Here is a 25,192-nt window from a genome sequence, read left to right on the forward strand (position 1 = left end):
ATATTATAATGATGTACACTCTATATCCTTTACATACATTCACCAGTTTTTAACATTTTTCACCATTTTCTTAATCTCTGTCTACACCTATTTACATATTTTTGTTTTTTGCTCTATTTATGAGTAAGTGCAATGTTATGAGTATTCATTATCAAGAAAACGTAAGAAATTTAACATTGATTCATAATATCTAATATATAATCTGTATTTAAATTGCCTTTGTTGTTTCCCTGATATCCTATATGTGCATTAAAAAAAAATTGATACAGGGACTTCCCTGGTGGCGCAGTAGTTAAGAATCTGCCTGCCAATGCAGCAGATGTGGGTTCGAGCCCTGGTCCAGGAAGATCCCACATGCCACGGAGCAACTAAGCCCCTGTGCCACAACTACTGAGCCTGTGCTCTAGAGTCCATGAGCCACAACTACCGAGCCCACACACTGCAACTACTGAAGCCCGTGTGCCTACAGCCCGTGCTCTGCAACAAAAGAACCGACCACAGTGAGAAGCCCGTGCACCGCAACAAAGAGTAGCCCTCGCTCGCCACAACTAGAGAACGCCCGCGTGCGGCAACAAAGACCCAACACAGTCAAAAATAAAATAAATAAATTTATTTTAAAAATTGATACACAATCCAAATCAAGGTCACATATTGCATTGGATGGGCCCTTTTTTAAAAAAACAATATTTATATTTCACAGTCCTGGAGGCTAGGAACTCCAGGATCAAGGTACAGGCAGATTTGGTTCCTGGTGAGAGCCCTTTCTGGGTAACCATCTCGCTGTTTTCTCACATGGTGGAGAGAGGTCATATCTTTTTAATGTAGAGCAGTATTCCTCTTACCTGTTTTGTGTTTCACAATGACATTTTAAAGAGTCGAAGAATCTAGAACGTTTGTCTTGTACAGTGCGTAACATTCTGGATTTGTTTGTTTTGTCATGATTAGGTTAAGTTTAAATATTTTTGACAAGAATAGTAGGGGTGGTGCTGTATACTTCCTATTGTATCACATCAAGAAGCACATAATTTAAGTTTGATCCATTATTGGTAATACTAAAGTTGATCACTTTGAGTAGTGTGTGTACCTGATTTCTCCATAATAAACGTTGCTTTTTTTCTTTGTAAGTCAAGAAGTAATCTGACATGAATATTTTGAGACCATTTCACATATAACATTTTGCCTCATGTTTTTAGCATCCGTTGATAATTCTTGCCTAAATAAGTTATAAAATTAGGGCTTGCAGTGGTGATTTTTAATTTTATCATTCTCTTATATAAAAGCTTTGCCTTTCCCCCCATTTCTTCTCTATGTCTGGGTTTTCTATTTTGAGTATCTCTGACTGATGGATTTTTTTTTTGCCATTTGAAGTATTTTAGCACAAGGAACAAAGTATTTTAGACCATTTATTACCATCATTCTTTGTGTTGCTCAAATTGTACAAATTTGGCCTCTCAAGCTGGCTCCTGTAATCCCCATTTGTCATTGAGCAATTCCTTACTTTTTGACACAGGTATTCAAGACTTATATTGTACATTCTCTGTCCCAGGTCTGGAGTTAGCCACTTTCTGAAGAGAGTTTTTGAGATGATCTTTTCAAATATATATCCTTAGCAAAGATATAGTTATTTGTGGTACACATGCAATGGAATGTTATGCATCCAATAAACTTGGATTTATAAAGATAATAAATTTTAAATTAACAAGAATGAATCTTAAATATTTAATTCAGTATTGGTGATATCTACCCATGTTCATTATTAATGTGCTATATAATATATGTGAATGGCTGGATAGATAGTCCTATTCTATTGTTTAGACTTACCACAATTTATTTAAATAATTCCCTATGATGAACATTATGTTGCCATTTTTTTCAACATAATAAATGATACTCCCATCAGCACTCTTTTGCATTCACTTATGGGCACCTGTCGGATTGTTACTTCTGAGAAATCAATAAAAAGAGTTAGGTTAAAGATGAGGATATTTATCAAGCATTATAATATAAAAGGTATTAGATACTTAAGAAAGATACAAAGATGAAAAGTTGTTTTTAGCCTAGCAAAGAAGATAAAAGCTGTACTGAAGTAATTCTAAGAGTATATAAAAGTCATTTCCAAGTTACGAATAAATGTTCTGGGAGTTCAGGGGAGGGATATATTCTTCCCACAGGGACTACTGTTATCTCATGTACAAAATATAAAGGACTTTTTTTTTTTTTTTTTTGCGGCACGCGGGCCTCTCACTGCTGTGGCCTCTCCCGCAGCGGAGCACAGGACCTGGACGCGCAGGCCCAGCGGCCATGGCTCACGGGCCCAGCCGCTCCGCGGCACGTGGGATCCTCCCAGACCGGAGGACGGACCCACGTCCCCTGCATCAGCAGGCGGACTCTCAACCACTGCGCCACCAGGGAAGCCCAGAATCTCTTGATAGTAATGGATTTTGTGAGGTCAGCTTTACTTGCAGTTTTTCTTTTGATGACCTTATTAAATCAAAACTGAAGATAGTTGAATAAGGCAACTTGATAGCTGTTTGGGATAGTTTGGTCCAATTGAGCTGGTTCAGAAGTAAAGTTAAATAGACTAGCACTATTTTAGGTACTAGCACTATTAAAGTATTTAAACCTTTAGCAAAAGGTTTAAATAACTTCCAGTAATTATGTTTTAGGCAGGAATTGAACACACAACTGTATATTTCACAAACAAAACACTCATTCAAATTTCAAGAACTCACAATAAACTCCAATTAGGAAAAATATAGCAATAGTTTAAAAATTATCCAGTCTCTATTTCTTTTTTTATTATTTGAAAACAGCTTCTATTTAACCAAGTATAAAAATGTTAGAAAAATATACATGTTCTTGAGCATAATAAATGGTCATTATTGAAAACTTTAGAAATAAACTTAAAAAGAAAAAAAACTTAATCACTGATAATCTCATAGCCAAGAGATAACCACATTCTAGGTTTATCTTACCAAGTGCCATTTATATAGTCACAGAAAATGATGTCATATACTATATACTGTTTAATAATCTGCCTTTTCCGTATTTTGAAACATAAAATATTGCATTGAAATTCATATAACTTTCAAATGTTCATAATATTTAAAAACAGATCATTAGTGTTTTGAAGTAATGATGGAATACATTTTGAGTATTTATGACTGAGTTGTTAAAAGTTTATGGTATATGTTTTATTGTGACATGTATATTAAAGATTACATGGAATCTGTTGAGCATCATAATTTCTTTTAATCATTCTACACTTGTCAGAATGCTGGAAAATATCTGAATAGTTCCTCATTCATGATGGCCATCTCCTAGATCTTGATCTTGGCTTTGGGTGATTAGGAATTTGTCATTGCAGGGGCTAGTGACTTTCAAGACTTCCCCTAAGAGGAGTAGAGATCATTGAACTCTATGCTGGAAAACTAGAGGGATCTCATCTGGCTAGAGAAGGACATCTTCTTACCAAAATTTTAAATCTATCATCTGGAGCTTGTTTGTCCCTTTGTGTTTTTTCCAAGTGCTTTGCCTGAATTTTTGGTTCATGTTCTCAGAAAATAGAGCTTTGCAGAGTTGTGCAAAGACAACTCTGCTATAATTTCCCATCGTTCACACTTTTCTCTAGGTCTCCCTAGGATGGCCTTGCTTTCCTGATAACCATGGAAATGGGGCTCAATTACAGAACAGCCAGAGCCTGGCCTGTACCTTTTCTTTTGCTATATGTAAGATGGTTAGATTCTAATCTCATTATAATGTCCTTATTGAATCATGAGATAAACGTAGTTGAAGGACAAGCGACAAGAGTCTAGGTGAGTGAGGAGAAATCACAAGGTGAAACCATTGTCTAATAAAGTTCAGTTTTTCAGTTAACAGGAATTATTACAATGTTATTTGAAAAGTTGCCTTAGAAGCTACAGTACAATGGGGGAAATTAAAATTAAGTCCACTTCAGTGTGACCTAGCAAAAGAATTTAATTTTCATTCCCTCTGTTAACTGGTAGCTTTCAAAGATAGTTTCTATTAAATTTGGGTATATATAAAAGAATATTTATTAAATATATTTAAGGTGTAATGACTTACAATATAGCAAAACCTGTGTAACTACCTATTTTAAGAAAGAGGATATTACTACTAACTTTGAAGACCCCTACATATCTACTCCCTTTCCTCTCCCCACAACCATAATAGTTATCCTGAATTTTGTGTTCATAATTCTGTTGCTTTTCTTTATAGTTTGAACCACGTACTCCAAAACTATGTTGTTTATCTATGCATATATTTTAGTTTTATATAAATATTTTATACATTCTATGATTTGCTTTTTAAAAATATTTATTTATTTTGGCTGGTAAGTGTCTTAGTTGCAGCACACTGGATCTTCATTGCGGCACACAGGATCTTTAGTTGGGGCATGCAGGCTCTTAGTTGCAGCATGCGGGCTTCTTATTTGCGGCCGGGGGACTTCTTAGTTGTGGCATGCAGGCTCTTAGTTGCAGCATGTGAACTCAGTTGCAGCATGTGGGATCTAGTTCCCCGACCAGGGATCGAAACTGGGCCCCCTGCATTGGGAGCATGGAGTCTTAGCCACTGGATCACCAGGGAAGTCCCTATGACTTGATTTCTTTGTCAACATATTAGTGTGAGATTTAGCCATATAGCTATAATTCATTTTCACTGCTGTATGGTATTCTATTGCATGAGTATATCATGTTTTTAAATCCATTTTCTATAAATAGCAATGTAGATTGTTTCAAAATTTGATATTACAGTGCTGCTATAAACATTCTTGTACATGTTTACTGATGGATATGCAGAGGTTGCTCTAGTGCAGAGGTGTGCAAACTTTTTCCATATAAAGACATATAGGAAATACTTTAGACTTTGCAGGTCCAATAGCCTCTATTACAACTCATCCGTTCTGCCATTGTAGCATGACAGCAGCCATGGACAATATGTAAAAGAATGAGTGTGGCTGTGTTCCAATAAAACTTTATTTACAAAAACAGGCAGTGGCAGGATTTAGCCAGTGGGCCATAGTTTGCCAGCCTCTATTCTAGGATATATATTATGAATGTGGTATCACTAAACATAGGGTATTTGGAGCATGCAAATACCTTCAACTTTACTAGACAACATGCAATATTTTCCAAAGGAGATTTTTCAATTTTTATTCTTTACTAACATTTGAAATTCTGAAAATTTTAAGTTTAGGCCAATCTGGTATATGGATATGAAATGAAATCTCATTTTGGTTTTAATTTGCATTTCCCTGATTAAGGTTAAGTTTTTTTGTTTTTGTTTTGAAACATATGTTTATTGGCCATTTGTCTAACATGAAATGCTTCTTAAAGTTCTGTGCTCATTTTTTTCTTGGGTTGTCATTAATAATTATAGAACTTTATAAAAAATATTTTGGATGTTTTTGTGTTAGTCATATGTGTTGAAAATATCTTCTCCCAGTTTATAGCTTGTCTTTTCATTCTCTAGGGAATCTTTTAATAAACAGAAGTTCAATGTCAGATTTATTAAAAATTTTTAAAGACGTGTTCTTTTTTTGTTTTAAGAAATCATTATCTTACACTAAGGTCATAAATTTAGCCTCCTACATTATCTTCTTAAGGGTTTATAGTTTTGTCTTCCACATTTTTGGTTGTTATAAAATCTTTTGGGGGATTTCCCTCATGGCACAGTGGTTAAGAATCTGCCTGCCAATGCAGGTGACACGGGTTCAAGCCCTGGTCCGGGAAGATCCCACATGCCATGGAGCAACTAAGCCCTGTGCTCTAGAGCTCGTGAGTCACAACTACTGAGCCCTGCGTGCCACAACTATTGAAGCCTGCATGCCTAGAGCCTGTGCTCCGCAACAAAGACAAGCCACCGCTATAAGAAGCCCACGCACTGCAATGAAGGGTAGCCCCCGCTGGCCACAACTAGAGAAAGCCCACGCGCAGCAATGAAGACCAATGCAGCCAAAAATAAATAAATAAATAAATAAATAATAATACTTAAAAAAAAAATCTTTTGGAATCAATCTCTTTCTGTAAAATAAAGGAGTGTAATTTATCTGTGCATGTGCAGCAAATGTCCCAGAATGTGAAAAGGCTATCTTTTCCCCTATTATTGACGGTCATAAATTACGTTATATGTATGTATATCTTTATTCAATCTGTTGATCAAGTTATTATTCCCTGTAATGTGTACATGCTCTTGATTAACATAGTTTTATAATAATTTTTGGTATATGATAACACAAAGACCTATTTGGGACCTTATTAATCCAGTATATTGCTTTTTCTATTTCCTTTATTCTTTATTATTTCCTTGCTTTTACATTCTTTTGGTTTATTCTGCCATTTTTCTCACATTTTCAGTTGGATAATTACAGAGTTAACTTTTATGCTTTTTTCTTTTTTTAAAAAAATTATTTTAGTTGATTTACTGTTGTGTTAATTTCTGCTGTACAGAGTGATTCAGTTATATTTATATATACTTTTTCATATTCTTTTCCATTACGGTTTATTAAAGGATATTTTTGTTTGCTTTTTGGCTATGCTGTGTGGCTTGCGGGATGTTAGTTCTCTGACCAGGGATCGAACCTATGCCCCCTGCAGTGGAAGCAGAGTCCTAACCACTGGACCACCAGGAAATTCCCTATTACAGGATATTGAATATAGTTCCCTTTGCTATACAGTAGGACCATGTTGTTTATCCATTTTATATATAATAGTTTGCATCTGCTAATCCCAAACTCCCACTTCATTACTCCTCCACCCCCTCACCACACTGGCAACCACAAGTCTGTTCTCTGTATCTGTGAGTCTGTTTCTGTTTCATATATCATTTGTGTCATATTTTAGATTCCACATATAAGTGATATCATATGGCATTTGTCTTTATGTTTCTGACTTACTTCACTTAGTATGATAATCTCTAGGTCCATCCATGTTGCTGAAAATGGCATTATGTCATCTCTTTATCGCTGAGTATTCCATATGTACATCTTCTTTATCCATTGGCTGCTGATGGACATTTAGGTTGCTTCCATGTCTTGGCTATTGTAAATAGTGCTGCTATGAACATTGGGGTGCATGAATTAGAATTTTCTCGGGATATACGCCAAGGAGTGGGATTGCTGTATCATATGGTAACTCTACTTTTAGTTTTTTAAGGAACCTTCACACTGTTCTCCCTAGTGGCTGAACCAATTTACATTCCCACCAACAGTTTAGGAGAGTTCCCTTTTTTCCACACCCTCTCCATCTGGTGGCAGATGTTAACTAGACTTACTGTGGTGATCATTTTGCAATATATGCAAATATGGAAAAATCATGTACACCTGAAACTAAAATAATGTTTATGTCATCTATACCTAAAAAGAAAAAAAAAAAAAAAAAAGGTTTCCTACCTCGAGGAAAAAACCCTCAAAATTTCATGATGGAATAAAAACTTGAAACCATTTAACACAATCTATCAAACAAGAAAAAAAATTTCAGATTATATTTTGTATACCAGAATTGTTTTTATTTTGGTGCATTTGTCTTAAGCCAAATATTAATTTTAAAACTTAGCTATTAAGCATTCAGTCAAAATGTGGTTTCAATGAACTTCTCCAAGGAACAGTATTATATGAAATTTTTATTTAAATTTTTTATGTACTGGAAATACATTTCAAATGTATTTCTTCATTTGGGTCACGCTCAAAGAAGCTTGAGAAACACATCATATTCCAAAACCATATACTAAGAGAATGAAAATGACTTGAGGCTGTGTCAAGTCACTTTTCCATCATAAGCAAGTCTTAGAAATATAATTTCTAATCTCTGGAATTATAATTAACTTAGAAAAGGTAAATCAGACATTCTGGATAAGTGGTATTCCTTTGCATTCTTTTAATCATATGTTAGATGTTATTTATATTTTACATAGAGTATATCTATTATCATTTACAGCATTTATCTATTATCTGCTCTTGTTTGATTTTGAAACTAGGGCTATGGTACTAGCCTCACAGAATGAGCTTCAAAAATTTTATTAGGGGAGGGGTTTTGAAAAATTTCAAGTGTAGAACTAATTGTTCTAGATTTCTCATAAAACACAAACTACTAGGGAGGTGGTCTAGTGGTTAGGATTCGGCGCTTTCACTGCCATGGCCAGGGTTCAGTTCCTGGTTGGGGAACTGAGATCCCGCAAGCCATGCAGCATGGCTAAAAATAAAAATAAAAACAAAACCCTACAAACTACTAAATCTCAACTGAGATAAAGCAGATATCCCAAATAACCAGATAACCATAAAGAAATTGAATTTATACTGTAAAGCTCCCCAAAAAGAAACCCTGGGGTCCAGGTGTCTCCACTTGCAGTTTACTACAAACATTTGAAGAATGAACACAGATTTTACACAACTTCTTCCAGAAAATAGAAGAAACACTTCCCAACTCATTTTATGAGACCAGTACTACACTGATCCCCAAGTGAGACAAAGACTTGGGGGAAAAAGAAAACCTCATAATTTTAGACACAAAAATCCTCAACAAAATGTTAGCAAATCAAATCCAACAAGGAAATTATACAACATACTGAGTGGGATTTATTACAGGTATACAAGACAGATTTGACATTTAAAAAAATCAATGTAATCCACCATATCAACACATTGAAGAAGAAAAATCCTATGATCAACTGCTTCAGAAAAATTCTAATTGCTGCAGAAAGAGCATTCGATAATATCCAACGTCCATTCATGATTTAAAAAAAAAAACCTCAAGAAGTTAGGAACAGAGGCGAACAACTTCAATTTTAAAAAGAGCACCGGGAGGGTGGAGTCAAAATGGCTACTAGGACATGGAATTCACACCTCCTCACAACTAGGGCACCTACCAGGCACCAGTGGGGGACCATGGTACCAAAGGGTATGGGAGAAACCCCCAGCAACTGGGTAGGACGTGGGGCATGAGGGGAGAGAAGCAGAAGGAGAAGTGGAGGCGGGATGGGACTGGCGCCCCTGAGGGATGGCTGGGGGAGGGGAAGGGAACCCATGCCCCAAGGGGGAAACTGGGAAACCACTGGGAGGGCAGAGGATCAAAAGGGAGCGTGGCCAGCTTTCCCCTGCCTACTTGGGCCCCCAGGAACCTGCTGAGATCCCGGGCCTGATCCTCTGCCCACCTAGGCCCCCTCCAGCCACGTGGGTCCTGAGGGAGTGGGAGGGAGGGATGGGGGAGCAAAAGTAAAGGCCAGACCTCTGGGATCAGCACCCTTGAGGGGTGGCTAGGGGAGGCAAGGAGTTCCTACACCCAGTGGGACCCACTCACGGTTAGGGGTCCAGTGGCAACAGGGGAGGCCCTGTGGGAGACAGTGGGGAGGGTGCAAAGGAACAGAAGGGAACAGGGCCAGTGCTTTCCCTGTCCACTTAGGCACCAGGGAGACTGTTGGGCTCCCAGGCCTAATCCTCTGCCCTTGGAGCCTCTCCTGCCATGCAGAACCAAAGCCCTGCACTTACACCCCCACCCAGCACCCTACCTCTACACTCGGAGATCCCCTGCTACGAGCTGTGCCTAAACCCCACCCACACTCCATCACTCAGGGCTCTACCTCCAAACTCCAAAACTCCACACTGCATTAGACGTGCTGCCTCTCCCCCTCTGTGCAGGTCTTAAGCAGAGGCCCCACCCCACACTTGAACTTTGCCCCGCCACTCCCCGCCCCACACTCAAACGTCAACCCCCAACCCGCCTAGGCCCCACCCACCCTAAACCCCGCCCTTGCCTAAGTTCCACCCCTTCCTAAACTTCGCCCATTAAACGCACCAACCTTCGAAGTATAGGGGTCCCAGAAGAAGAGAAAAAGAAATGGTCTGAGAAAATATTTGAAGAGATTATAGTATAAAACCTCCCTAACACAGGAAATAGTCAATGAAGTCCAGGAAGCACAGAGAGTACCATACAGGATAAACCCAAAGAGAAACACATCAAGACACATATTAATCAAACTATCAAACATTAAATACAAAGAAAAAATATTAAAAGCAGCAAGGGAAATAACGTACAAGGGAATCCCCATAAGGTTAACAGCTGATTTTTCAGCAAAAACTGCAAGCCAGAAGGGAGTGGGAGGACATACTTAAAGTGATGAAAGGGAAAAACCTACAACCAAGATTACTCTACCCAGCAAGGATTTGCTTTAAAGATAAGCAAAAGTTAAGAGAATTCAGCACCACCAAACCAGCTTTACAACAAATGCTAAAGAAACTCCTCTAGGCAGGAAACACAAGAGAAGGAAAAGACCTACAATAACAAACCCAAAACAATTAAGAAAATGGTAAGAGAAACATACAAATCGATAACTACCTTAAATGTAAATGGATTAAATGCTCCAACCAAAAGACATAGACTGGCTGAATGGGTACAAAAACAAGACCCATATATATGTTGTCTACAAGAGACCCACTTCGGACCTAGGGACACATACAGACTGAAAGAGAGGGGATGGAAAAAGGATATTCCACACAAATGGAAATCAAAGAAAGCTGGAGTAGTAATTCTCATATCAGATAAAATAGACTTCAAAATAAAGACTATTAAAAGAGACAAAGAAGGACACTATATAATGATTAACGGATCAACCAAGAAGAAGGTATAACAATTGTAAATATTTATGCACCCAACATAGGAACACCTCAATACATAAGGCAAATGCTAACAGCCATAAGAGGAGAAATCAACAGTAACACAATGACAGTAGGGGACTTTAACACCCCACTTTCACCAATGGACATATCATCCAAAATGAAAATAAATAAGGAAACACAAGCTTTAAATGACACATTAAACAAGATGTACTTAAGGGATATTTATAGGACATTCCATTCAAAAACAACAGAATACACTTTCTTCTCAAGTGCTCATGGAACGTTCTCCAGGATAGACCATGTCCTGGGTCACAAATCAAGCCTTGGTAAATTTTAAAAAATTGCAATCATATCAAGTATCTTTTCTGACCGCAACGCTATAAGACTAGATATCAATTATAGGAAAAAAACTGTAAAAAATACAAACACATGGAGGCTAAACAATATGCTACTAAATAAACAAGAGATCACTGAAGAAATCAAAGAGGAAATAAAAAATACCTAGAAACAAATGACAATGAAAACATGACAACCCAAAACCTATGGGATGCAGCAAAAGCAGTTCTAAGAGGGAAGTTTATAGCAATACAAGCCTACCTAAAGAAACAAGAAAAATCTCAAATAAACAACCTAACCTTACACCTAAAGCAATTAGAGAAAGAAAAAAAAAAAAACCCCAAAGTTAGCAGAGGAAAGAAATCATAAAGATCAGATCAGAAATAAATGAAAAAGAAATGAAGGAAACAATAGCAAAGATCAGTAAAACTAAAAGCTGGTTCTTTGAGAAAATAAACAAAATTGATAAACCATTAGCCAGACTCATCAAGAAAAAAGGGAGAAGACTCAAATCAACAGAATTAGAAATGAAAAAGGAGAAGTAACAACTGACACTGCAGAAATATACAGGATCATGAGAGATTACTACAAGCAACTATATGCCAATGAAATGGATAACCTGGAAAAATGGACAAAATCTTAGAAAAGCACAACCTTCTGAGACTGAACCAGGAAGAAAGAGAAAATATAAACAGACCAATCACAAGCACTGAAACTGAAACTGTGATTAAAAATCTTCCAACAAACAAAAGCCCAGGACCAGACGGCTTCACAGGCAAATTCTATCAAACATTTAGAGAAGAGCTAACACCTCCCCTTCTCAAACTCTTCCAAAATATAGCAGAGAGAGGAACACTCCCAAACTCCTTCTACGAGGCCACCATCACCCTGATACCAAAACTAGACAAAGATGTCACAAAAAAAGAAAACTACAGGCCTATATCTCTGATGAACATAGATGCAAATATCCTTGACAAAATACTAGCAAACAGAATCCAACAGCACATTAAAAGGATCATACACCATGATCAAGTGCGGTTTATTCCAGGAATGCAAGGATTCTTCAATATACACAAATCAATCAATGTGATAAAACATATTAACAAATTGAAGGAAAAAACCATATGATCATCTCAATAGATGCAGAAAAAGCTTTTGACAAAATTCAACACCCATTTATGATAAAAACTCTCCAGAAAGTAGGCATAGTGGGAACCTACCTCAACATAATAAAGGCCATAGATGACAAACCCACAGCCAACATCATTCTCAATGGTGAAAAAGTGAAACCATTTCCTTTAAGATCAGAAACAAGACAAGGTTGCCCACTCTCACCACTATCATTCAACATAGTTCTGGAAGTTTTAGCCACAGCAATCAGAGAAGAAAAAGAAATAAAAGGAATGCAAATCGGAAAGGAAGTAAAACTGTCACTGTTTGCAGATGACATGATACTATACATAGAGAATCCTAAAGATGCTATTAGAAAACTACTAGAGCTAATCAATGAATTTGGTAGAGTAGCAGGATAAAAAATTAATGCACAGAAATGTCTTGCATTCCTATACACTAATGATGAAATATCTGAAAGAGAAATTAAGGAAACAGTCCCATTTACCATTGCAACAAAAAGAATAAAATACCTAGGAATAAACCTACCTAAGGAGACAAAAGACCTATATGCAGAAAACTATAAGACACTGATGAAAGAAGTTAAAGATGATACAAACATATGGAGAGATATACTATGTTCTTGGATTGGAAGAATCAACAATGTGAAAGTGACTATACTACCCAAACCAATCTACAGATTCAATGCAATCCCTTTCAAACTACCAATGGCATTTTTCACAGAACTAGAACAAAAAATTGCTCAATTTGTATGGAAACACAAGAGACTCCGAATAGCCAGAACAATCTTGAGAAAAATAATGGAGTGGAGTAATCAGGCTCCCAGGCTTCAGACTATACTACATAGCTACAGTAGTCAAGTCAGTATGTTACTGGCACAAAAACAGAAATATAGATCAATGGAGCAGGATAGGAAGCCCAGAGATAAACCCCATGCATCTATGGTCACCTAATCTATGACAAAGGAGGCCAGAATATACAATGGAACAAAGACATCCTCTTCAATAAGTGGTGCTGGGAAAACTGGACAGTTACATGTAAAAGAATGAAATTAGAACACTCTCTAACACCATACACAAAAATAAAATGGATTAAAGGCCTAAATGTAAGGCCAGATGCTATTAAACTCTTAGAGGAAAATATAGGCAGAACACTCTATGACATAAATCGCAGCAAGATCTTTTTTGACCCACCTCCTAGAGTAATGAAAATAAAAACAAAAAATAAACAAATGTGACCTAATTAAATTCAAAAGATTTTGCACAGCAAAGGAAACCATAAACAAGACGAAAATACAACACTCAGAATGGGAAAAACTATTTGCAAATGAAGCAACTGTCAAAGGATTAACCTGCAAAATATACAAGCAGGACATGCAGCTCAGTATGAAAAAAACAAACAACGCAATCCAAAAATGGGCAGAAGACCTAAATAGACATTTCTCCAAAGAAGATATAGATTGCTGACAAACACATGAAAAAATGCACGTCATTATTAGAGAAGAGCAAGTCAAAACTGCAATGAGATGTCACCTCACACTGGTCAGAATGGCCATCATCACAAAATCTACAAATAATAAATGCTAGAGAGGGTGTGGAGAAAAGGAACCCTCTTGCACTGTTGGTGGGAATGTAAATTGATATAGCCACTATGGAGAACAGTATGGAGGTTCCTTAAAAAACTAAAAATAGAATGACCATATGACCCAGCAATCCGACTACTGGGCATATACTCTGAGAAAACCATAATTCAAAAAGAGACAATGTACCACAATGTTCATTGCAGCACTATTTGCAATAGCCAGGACATGGAAGAAACCTAAGCGTCCATCGACAGATGAATGGATAAAGAAGATGTGGCACATATATACAATGGAATATTAGTCATCCATAAAAAGAAACGAAATTGAGTTATTTGTAGTGAGGTGGATGGACCAAGAGTCTGTCATACAGAGTGAAGTAAGTCAGAAAGATAAAAAAAAATACTGTATGCTGACACATATATATGGAATCTAAAAACAAGAAAAAAAGGTTCTCATGAACCTAGGGGAAGGACAGGAATAAAGGCACAGATGTAGAGAATGGACTTGAGGACACAGGGAGGGGGAAGGGTAAGCTGGGACGAGGTGAGAGAATAGCATTGACATATATACACCACCAAACTTAAAATAGGTAGTGGGAAGTAGCTGCACGGCACAGGGAGATCTGCTCGGTGCTTTGTGACCACCTAGAGGGGTGGGATAAGGAGGGTGGGAGGGAGACGCAAGTGGGAGGGGATATGGGGATATACATATGCATATAGCTGATTCACTTTGTTATACAGCAGAAACTAACACAACATTGTAAAGCAATTACACTCCAATAAAGATGTTAAAAAAATAAAAATAAAAATAAAAAAGAGCACCTAAACAAAACCTATAGCTAACATAATACTTAACAGTGAAAGACTGAGAGTTTCCCCCTAAGATCAGAAACAAGGCAAGGATATAAGCTTGTACCACTTACTCAACATAACACTGGAAGTAATAGTCACCATAATAAGGGAAGAAAAACAAAAGACTAGAAGAAAAAAACTGTCCCTGTTTATAGCTGACATGATTATGTAGAAAATCCCAAGGAATGTACAAAACAAAAACTTCCAGAACTAATTAGTGAGTTCTGCAGCAAGATAATAGATTACAAGATCAATATACAAGTTATTTGTAACCCATATACAAATTATATTGATAGTACAGTCTATGGCTTTGCTGTAGAACTCACCAATTATATAATTTGTATATTGATTTGTATATGTACATAATAATTTGTGTATACTAGTGATTAATAGCTAAAAGGAAAAACACACCATTTACAACTTTTCCAAAGAAAATGAAACTCTTAGATATACACTTATAAATCATGTATGCGATCTGTATGCCCAAAGTTACAAATCCTAATAAGAGAAATCAAAGACTATATTAGTTTTCCAGGGCTGCCATAACAAATTACCACCAACTTAGTTTAAAACAACTTAACTTTATTTTCTCACAGTTCTGGGGGCTAAAAGTTCAAAATCAAGGTATTGGCAGGGCCATGCTTTCTCTAAAGGTGCTAGGGGATGATTCTTTCTTGCCCTTTCCAGTTTCTGGTAGTTATTTAAGCCTTGGTGTTCCTTGGCTTGTAGATGCATCATTCCAACCTTGCCTCTGATTTCACATGGCTTTGCTTATGTGTCTGTGTCCAGACTTCCCTCTTCTTTTAAGGATACTAGTCATTAGAGTAGTTTTTACTCTAATCCAATATGACCTCACCTTAATTTGATTACATCTGCAAAGTCTCTATTTCCAAATAAGGTCACATTCACAGTTACTGAGAGTTAGGACTTGAATATTTTGGGGAACACAATTAAACCCATAATAAAGACCTAAAAATGGAGATACATATCATGTTCATGGATTGGAAGACTCAGAGAGTAAAGATGTCAATTATCTCCAAAGTGAAATTCTATTACAACTCAGCAAACTCTTCTTTTGTAGATATAGGTTAGTTTATTCTAGAATTTATATGAAATGACAAAAGATCTAGAATGGTTAAGTCAATTTTAAAAAGGTAAAGTGGGAGGAATCACTCTACCCAATATTAAGACATCATATAGAGTGACAGTAACCAAGACAGGGTGGTACTGGCAGAGGGATAGGCACACTCAGATGTGCCTATGTGCAGAGAAAATACAGAAATAGACATACACAAATATAAAGGCACAAAATCAATTTATTGAAGGTAGGCTTTTCAACAAATGGTACTAGAACAACTGGACACCCATAAGACGACACAAAGAAATAACATGAAGCTAAAGTTTATAATGTATGCAAATATTAACTCAAAATGGATCACACACTTAAATGCAAAACATAAAACCATGAAAACTTCAGGCAAAAATGTAGGAGAATATCTTTGGGATCTGGAGCTAGAAAAGAAATATATATATATATATATATATATATATATATATATATATATATTTTTTTTTTTTGCAGTACGCGGGCCTCTCACTGTTGTGGCCTCTCCCACTGTGGAGCACAGCCTCCGGACGTGCAGGCTCAGAGGCCATGGCTCATGGGCCCAGCCACTCCACGGCATGTGGGATCTTCCCGGACCAGGGCACAAACCCGTGTCCCCTGCATCAGCAGGCGGACTCTCAACCACTGCACCACCAGGGAAGCCCGAGTCTTTAGATTTGACACCAAAAGCTAAATCCGTAAAAGGAAAAAGTAATAAGCTAGACCTTATCAAAATTAAAAAGTTTTGCTTTTCAAAAGACCCTGCTAAAAGGATGAAAAGCTACACACTGGGAAAAATTTTTGCAAACTACATATCAAACAAAGGACTAGTATTGTCTAGAATAAAGAAAGCACTCTCTCACAATCCAACAGTTAAAAAAAAATGATACAATTCAAAAATGAAGCAGTAAAAGACACAGTCATTTCACCACAATGGATACAGGGATGGCAAATAAGCACACCATCACTAGCCCCTAGGGAAATGGAAATTATAACCACACAGAGATATCATTACACACCTATCAGAATGGCTAAGATTAAAAAATGGTGAAAAAAACAAATGCTGGTAGAGATACAGAGAAACTGTGTCACTCATGTTCCTGGTGTGAATATAAAATGGAAAAGCCACTTTGGAAAATGATTTGTCCATTTCTTATAAGAGAAACGTTCATTTACTATATAACCCAGAAACTACTCTCTTAAACATTTAGACCAGAGAAATGGAAGTTTGTGTTCACGCAAAAATTTATACAAAAATGTTCACAAGCAGCTTTATTTGTAAGGGCAAAACACTTTTTTCCCCTTAGTGTTTCCTTTTAGTAAGAATTTTGATTCAGAATCAAGTATAACCTCACATTAATAATATTAGAATGTTTTGTTCCAAAATGATTTACCTGAGGCTTAGTAAGAGTGATGAAAGATTTACCGTATGTACTGTATTTGTAAAGTTTCCTTCTCATTTGAATTCTGTAAAGTAAGATTAAAAGTAATGATTAAAACACTAAATAAAAGTCATGTTTACAATAATAGCTAACATTTATTAAGCATTAACTATGTAGTACACATTCCTTTAAGGCTTTACGGTATATGTACTTCTTTAAATTGCAGAACACTATGATGAAATATGTGATATTAATGGAAACTAAAACAAACAGGGGTTAAGTAACTTTTGCAAAGGAACACCCACATACTAAACAGTGGAGCTCACGTGATACTGTACAAGAGAACCCTACATTTTAGGGTTGAGCTCTCATATGAATTCACTAATGTCTAACTAGGATTGAAATATGATGGAAAGTAATTCTGCACTTATATTAATCTAGCCTTTCTTAAATGTGAATTCTCTGAAGGTGAGTTACTTATGAGTTTAAGTAAAAAAGGATTCTCACATTCATAATCTGAATTTTCTGATATCCCAAAGGTGAATGTCATGGGCAAACAGGTAAAGGATTTACTAAATTAATTTTTTCATACAGTTTTTCTCCATTATGAAGTTTCTGATGTTGAGTAAGGTGTGAATGACGTCTAAAGTCCTTACCACATGCATTACATTTATAAGGCTTCTCGCCAGAATGAATTCTCTGATGTTGAGTGAGCTGTGATCCACGATTAAAGGCCTTCCCACATTCGTTACATTTGTATGGTTTCTCACCAGTATGAATTCTCTGATGCTGAGTCAGATGTGAACCACGAATAAAGGCCTTCCCACATTCATTACATTCATAGGGCTTCTCACCAGTATGAACTCTCTGATGGCAAGTTAGCTGTGAGCTACGAATAAAAGTCTTACCACATTCCTTACATTCATATGGTTTCCTACCAGTATGAAAAATCTGATGTAGATTAAGTTGTGAGGCACAAATGAAGATCTTCCCACACTGCTTACATTCATAGGGATTCTCACCTGTATGAATTTTCTGATGTTGGGACAGTTGTGAGCCATAAATAAAGGCCTTTCCACATTCTTTACATTCATAGGGCTTTTCACCAGTATGAATTCTCTGATGCTGAGTAAGATGTGAGCCACGAATAAAGGCTTTCCTACATTCCTTACATTCAAAGGGTTTTTCACCAGTGTGAATTTTTTGATGTTCAGTAAGTTGTGAGCCACGAATAAATGATTTCCCACATTCTTGACATTCATATGGTTTCTCACCAGTATGAATCCTCTGATGTCGAATAAGCTGTGAGCCATAGTTAAAGGCCTTTCCACACTGCTTACATTCGTGTGGTTTCTTACCTGTATGGATCCTCTGATGTTCAGTAAGTTGTGAGCCACGAATAAAGGACATCTCACAGTCTTTACATTTATAAGGCTTTTCACCAGTATGGAGTCTATAATGTAGAGTAAGCTGTGAACCATAACTAAAGGCTTTCCCACATTTCTTACATTCATAGGGTTTCTCACCAGTATGAATTCTCTGATGTTCAGTAAGTTGAGAGCCACGAATAAAGGCCTTTCCACATTCCTTACATTGATAGGGTTTCTCTGCAGTATGAACTCTCTGATGGTAAGTAAGTTGTGAGCCACGAAAAAAGGCCTTCCCACATGCATTACATTCATAGGGTCTTTCACCAGTATGAATTATTTGATGCTGAGTAAGATGAGAGCTACGAATAAAGGCCTTCCCACACTCTTTACATTCATAAGGTTTCTCTCCAGTATGAATTCTTTGATGACAAATAAGTTGCGAGGCACAGATAAAAGCTTTTCTACATTCCTTACATTCATAGGGTTTCTTAGCAACATGAACTCTTTGATGGTAAGTAAGTTGTGAGTCCCAAATAAAGGCCTTTCCACATTCTTTACATTCATAGAATTTTTCATCAGAATGATTTTTCTGATGTTCAGTCTGTTGAAAGCCAAGGATAAAATATTTTCTGCATGCTTTACATTCATAGAATTTCTCAGTAGAATGAATTCTCTGTTGTAACTTAAGGGATGTGGTTTGACTAAAATTAGGCATTTCTTCATAGACTACTAGTTGCCTAAAAAGTCCCTCTTTACTTCCTAAATGGCTTTCAAACTGGTCTCTGCATTCCTTATCATCTTGAAAACTTTTGCACTCACACTTATGGCTTGTAAGTTGTTCTACTATCTCCCACTGAGATGCTTCTAGTTCATAAATTTCTCTTTTTGATGATAGCTTCTTGGTTTCACACCTGGATTCCCAGTCTGTAAGATAACAAGTAAACAAATGCTATTTTCATATTCCTGGTAAAATGAAACTTCTAAGGTAGAAGTGGTGGACTCAAACTGAATATCATACTCATAAGATGTCAGTGCAACCAATGGAACAGAAAAGAAAAATCCATAAATAGACACAATTATAAGTGCAAATTTAGCATACAATAAAGGTAGCAGCTAAAACAAGTAGGGAAAAGATGGACTCTTTTTTAATAAATGAAAGTGATAAACATAAGGATAAACATAGGAGACACTGCTTTGGGAAAGATCCCCAGTGCTCTCCTTACTTGCTGCAAATAATGAAACCTTCCTTCTCCCTTAAAAACACAAAAACAAAAAAACAATACGACATAAGGATAAACATACAGAAAAAAGATGAAGTTGCATTAGTACCTTAGAGCTTACAGTAGGATAAATTCCAAATGGATCAGATACCCTTACTCAAGAGAAATGAAAACACAGAAATAACCAGAATAAAACTTGGGTGACTTCTTCTATAACTTAGGAAAGGGGAAATTTTTCCAAATCACAACTTGATAAAAATGACCACATTGGGACTTCCCACATCCAGTGGTTAAGACTCCATGCTTCCACCGCAGGGTTCAATCCCTGGTCAGGGAACCAAGATCCCACATGCTGTGTGGCATGGCCAAAACACAAACAAACAAAAAAAATAAAGCAATAAAAAAAATTTTTTTAATTGCACCAGCAAATTTCAAAAATTTTGATGCAGAAAGTTTTCACTGAAGCATAATTTGTTACAGAAAAAGATTAACAATAACCCAATTGTCCATCAGTAGGTGGATGGTTGAAATAATTCATGGTATATCCACATCATGCAGTACTATGAAGCAGTTAAAAAGGAATATCTCTTTATATTAATATGAAGTGCTGATTGAAATACACTATTAATTGTAAAAGAAATGTCAAGCTTCCCTGGTGGCACAGTGGTTAAGAATCCACCTGCCAATGCAGGGGACATGGGTTCAAGCCCTGGTCCAGGAGAATCCCACATGCCATGGAGCAACTAAGCCCGTGCACCTAGAGCCCATGCTCAGCAGTAAGAGAGGCCACCGCAATAAGAGGCCCGCACACCGCAATGAAGAGTAGCGCCCGCTCACCGCAACTAGAGAAAGCCCACACGCAGCAGCGAAGACTCAACGCAGCCAAAAATAAATTAATTAATTAAGAAAAAAAAAAGAAATGTCAACAAAAGTATGTATAGTTATGCTCTTTTTATCTTAGGAAGGAGAGGAGGTGGAGGAAGTATAAATGTATAATACACATTTGCTTTTTTTTTAAAAAGGGAGAGGAATAAACCCCATAGTTACAGGGTAGGGAAGGAACAGGTGGAGGAGCCAGGAATAGAAGTCAGATTTCTTTGAATATAACTTGTTTTGTAGATTTGACTTTGGTGGTATATAAATATATTAAATAATTATAAAACAAAATTAAATTACAAGAAAGCACAGCTTAAAAATTGAAAAAAAAAAAAAAAGAACCAGTATTTACAATTAGTGACATAACCATACAAGGAAACTACTTCAAATAACTTTCAAACATAGTAATTTGACTGTGAGATATACCCTATGAAGGGAACAAAAAACTGCCAAAACAATTATCTCAAACTGTTTTGAATAATCATATTGTTAGTGGTAGTGTTGATCTTCTTATTTTAGAGGCTTCTTGTATAATGTGGGATAAAATATGTAATTATGTGATATTCTAATTGCATCATTCTTAGTGTCCTTGATAACTGGGACTCCTGGCATGGGAGAAAATAGATGCAGCTGTAAGATCTTAAAAAGGGTTAAATAAAAAGCCTATAATTCAGAATCTGAACTGAATTGCTATGAACCCATGCTATAGTTTATCTTATGTTTTTTAATTAAGACTTTATTTCTTAAGAGTAGTTTTAGGTTTACAGAAAAACTGAATTAAGTCCAGAGAGTTCCCACATGCTCCCTTTTCCTTCCCCTCCAGGTTCCCTGATCAGTAATAACTTAATATCTTGTATTGGTGCAGAACATTTGTTAAAACTGATGAATCTATATTGATACATTATTTTCTTCTATTTCTGTTCTCCCTGACTCACCCTAGCCACACTTATCTGTTGATCCTCAAAAGGATCAAACTCACTGCTACCTCAGTTCCTCTGCAACTGCTTAGTCCCTCTGCCTTAACTGCTCTTCTTGGGAATTCCCTGGCAGTCCAGTGGTTAGGACTCTGAGTTTTCACTACCGAGGGCCTGGGTTTGATCTCTGGTTGGGGAACTAAGATCCCACAAGCCACGCAGGGTGGCCAAAAAACAAACAAACAAAAAACCCCAAAAAACAAAAACCTGCTCTTCTCCCAGAATTTGCATGGCTTACTCTATTCATGTCTCCCCGCAAATGCGAGCACCTCAGAGAGCCATCCTTAACCACTCTTTCTATAAGAACACCTCCCCCCATTACTTTGTGATTCTCTATGCTTTTTGTTTTGCTTCATAACACTCATCACTCTTTGTATATTTTTATTACTGACTATTTCTTCTGCTAGGAAAGATCAATGGGGATAGGGAATTTTTCTTGTTTACTGTTATATTCTCAATACTTAGAATATAGAGGGTATTTAAAAATATTTGTTGGATAAAGACTCATACAGGTTTCACTGGATCAAAAATATAAAATGTTAAAATGGTTATCATTGAAAAAGGAGGGCTACTCCCTGTTTGAAAATACAGGGGAACATGAAAGAAAACAAGGGAAGTGGTAAATGGAGCAAAGAAGGGGATTCCTTAGGTAACTGATACTAAAACAGTTTTATCCTCCAGGCTCAGGATTTTACTTCACAGGCCTAGGAGTAAAAGGCCTTGGTTGGGTCTGTGAGGAGAACTTGGGAGCTAATAACTCAAAGGTGTGGCCAACTTATTAAGGAATTTAACAACGGCCTCCCTTTGCCTGATCATCTCTTACTCACCTGGGCTCAGACCTCTTGTCACATCCCATACAACCTTCCAAGGGTCCTTCCCTTGCTCCAATAAGGAGAGCACATCTGGCTTAGAAATGGAAAATCCTGCTTATAAGAATGGAAATAGATACGGTTACACTCTGCTTGTCCAGAATTAAAATTGAGTCCACTGTTCATCAAGTAAGAAGGTCAATTACAGAAAGATTCAGAGAAAGGATATCTGAAGAAAAGAGTAGATAAAAGTGCCCAATGAAGCTGTCCATTTCAAAGTCTATAAGGCACAAAAAATTTATTTGGGACTAGGGGTCTGAAATTCAGCTAGGCACTTGGAAAGTTTTCTAAATTTCACAAAGACTGAAGCTGAATTATTAGGAACAGACAAAATTACCCAGTGAGACCAGGTTGCTGTAGTTCTCCAACATCACGTCTCTGTACAAATCCTTCTGTTCCAAGTCCAGGCACTCCCACTCTTCCTGTGAGAAGTCTATGGCCACATCCTTGAATGACACCAAACTCTGAAATGACAACCCAGGGTTAATGGTAAAATAAAGAAATATTTCTTAGAAGTAATGAGAGAAGAAAAGTATTACATAAAGTGGCCAAAACAAATACGTTGAAGCTGGAGGCTTGCAATATGGCTAATAGAAAGGAAGAGAGTGTGATAAATGCAGAGCACCTAAATAGTTTCTAAACATTCCCATTACTCTGTCATAGCTTCTTGTGAACAGTTACAAGAATGAACAAAAGCCAGGTAAGTGGAGTTCTCTGATTAAATGAAATACTGTGTGCAAGCACATAACACATGCAAATTCTCAAATAAGTTGCAAATTCCTTCCTCCCCTCTTCCCTTTAAAGAACTGAAAATAAGAAAAAGGAAGGAAGGGAGGGAAGAAAGAGATGATGGAAGGAGGAAGGGAGGGAGAAAAAAGAGAAAAAAACAAAACTGATGGGCCCATTCCAAATGTCTTTTAAAATGTTTATCTTAGAAAATAAAGTTTCTATATAATTTAAGAATTTATTTCCAACTCAAGTCTCAGAATAACTTAGCAATAATATTCTTCTTTGTCCTGGCAAATCCTTTCATAGACATCATTTTTATAAGGTATATAATATTTCATATTATAATCATTTTCTTTTCTTTTCTTTTTTTTTTTTGCTGCACAGCGCAACTTGTGGGATCTTAGTGCCCCCACCAGGGATTGAACCCCAGCCCTCGGCAGTGAAAGCACAGAGTCCTAACCACTGGACCACCAGGGAATTCCCTATAATCATTTTCTTATTTTCCAGTATTTAGTTTGTTTTCCTTCTCTAACATCAGCTCTGTTTCTAAAATTCGCAAATATCTAACCCTCTGGATGATCATTTTACCACTCATCAATGCTCACTGTATACTTTGCTTATTCTGAGCAAGAGAACACCAATGAAAGATGAGCTAAACTCACACAGATGTGGCCCCTGACTTACACATTCTATTCAAATTTGAAATGGACCCTGTCACTGGTATTCACCTCTGAGGTACTCACTGACATGACATGCTCTCTCTCTGTTCTCAATCCTACATTTGATCACATTTCCAATCTTAAAAGCCTCACAGACCAAAGATTTCACCACATTCTGAGATAAACAGCAATTTTCTATCCTCATCAACCAGAAAATGGAGGTCAATGAGAAAGAATGAATTTTGCATGTGTAGCCCCATCTCATCAAACCACATTCTGACACAAGAGGTTCTACTCTTTCCTTAATACATTTCCTGATTTGCAGAATGGATCCCTAAATATGGCTAGAGAAGAGAGGGGTGGGGCTTAGTGAGGTAGAAAATCTGGAGATAAGAATATTAAGCATTCATATTCTAGAAAACAATGACTATTTGATAAGGAGAAGAAAAAACACCAACTCACATGGGGCATGGCTTAGAAGGGAAAATTATTAGTCCTCCTCTGGACAAGTGCTGAGTCCTGAGAATACTGAGTCAGGAAAGAAAAAGGAAACTGTGAGAATAGGCTTCCTTCTAAATGACTAAGTTAAGATAAATATTTCCTTCCCTTTTCATGGCACCTGGTCCCTTCCATGCCCCAATATATATACTGAGATTTGCAGAAATATAAACAATCAAATCCCTTCCCCAATCCCAAAAAAAACAGATACAGAAGAATTAATTTATGCTAAAGCAGTACCCAATTCCTATGATGTTCGTAGGGTTCTCTGACCTGTCCTGAGTGGTTAATATTTTCAGACTAGGGGCCTCTGATCCAAAATGAATCCAAGTCATACCTGCTTCAAGGACACTGATGGGGCCCTCAGGCCTAGAAGTGCTCTGTATCCATGTAGGCCAAATCTTGGAACAAACACTTCCCACAACTAAGATCTGCCTTTTTCCCCCAGGCTCAACACACTAAATAGCTCAGGGGGCCTCCCTGGCTCGTTCTCACATTCCAAGGTGCAAGAAGCATTTTGAGTCCAAATTGTAGGCTTCATCCAGGCCACGTGAAGTCACACTAGCCTTATCAAGTAACCAAGGAACAAATCCAAAGCATTCTTTTTGTTTTTAATTAATTTTTAAAATTTTTATTTAATTAATTTATTTTTTGGCTGCATGGCTTGTGGTATCTTAGTTCCCCAGCCAGGGACTGAACCTGGGCCCTCAACAGTAAAAGCACAGAGTCCTAACCACTGGATCGCCAGGGAATTCCCCAAAACATCCTTTAACAGAAAACTGCCTGGGGACTTCCCTGGTGGTCCAGTGGTTAAGACTCCTTGCTTCCACTGCAGGGGGCGCAGGTTCAATCCCTGGTTGGGGAACTAAGATCCCGCATGCCATGTGGCATTGCCAAAAAATTAAAAACAAAATAAGAAGAAGGCTGCCTGTTGCATCCAATCATGGCCTCAGCTGAACTCAGGAATTCTGGAGGCAGCA

General features: G+C 37.1%; 2 protein-coding genes across 2 annotated transcripts in view; one reads left to right on the forward strand and one right to left on the reverse strand.

Annotated features, from left to right (window-relative positions):
* LOC103084210 (zinc finger protein 570) overlaps nucleotides 1-25,192 on the forward strand; it is a 345,144-nt gene that overhangs the window by 194,733 nt on the left and 125,219 nt on the right. The gene's annotated exons all lie outside the window — the stretch shown is intronic.
* Nucleotides 17,564-25,192, reverse strand: part of LOC103072927 (zinc finger protein 345-like) — an 11,095-nt gene continuing 3,466 nt past the window's right edge. The window contains exons 4-7 of the mRNA XM_007471084.1: nucleotides 22,664-22,790; nucleotides 22,285-22,380; nucleotides 18,015-19,311; nucleotides 17,564-17,951 (exon numbers count right to left, since the gene is read on the reverse strand). Of these exons, the coding sequence (XP_007471146.1) occupies nucleotides 17,564-17,951; nucleotides 18,015-19,311; nucleotides 22,285-22,380; nucleotides 22,664-22,790 (1,908 nt within the window). The remainder of the gene's footprint in view (nucleotides 17,952-18,014; nucleotides 19,312-22,284; nucleotides 22,381-22,663; nucleotides 22,791-25,192) is intronic.

Source organism: Lipotes vexillifer, unplaced genomic scaffold (genome assembly GCF_000442215.2).
Source record: "Lipotes vexillifer unplaced genomic scaffold, Lipotes_vexillifer_v1.1 scaffold182, whole genome shotgun sequence".
In the NCBI taxonomy this organism is placed as follows: Eukaryota; Metazoa; Chordata; class Mammalia; order Artiodactyla; family Lipotidae; genus Lipotes; species Lipotes vexillifer.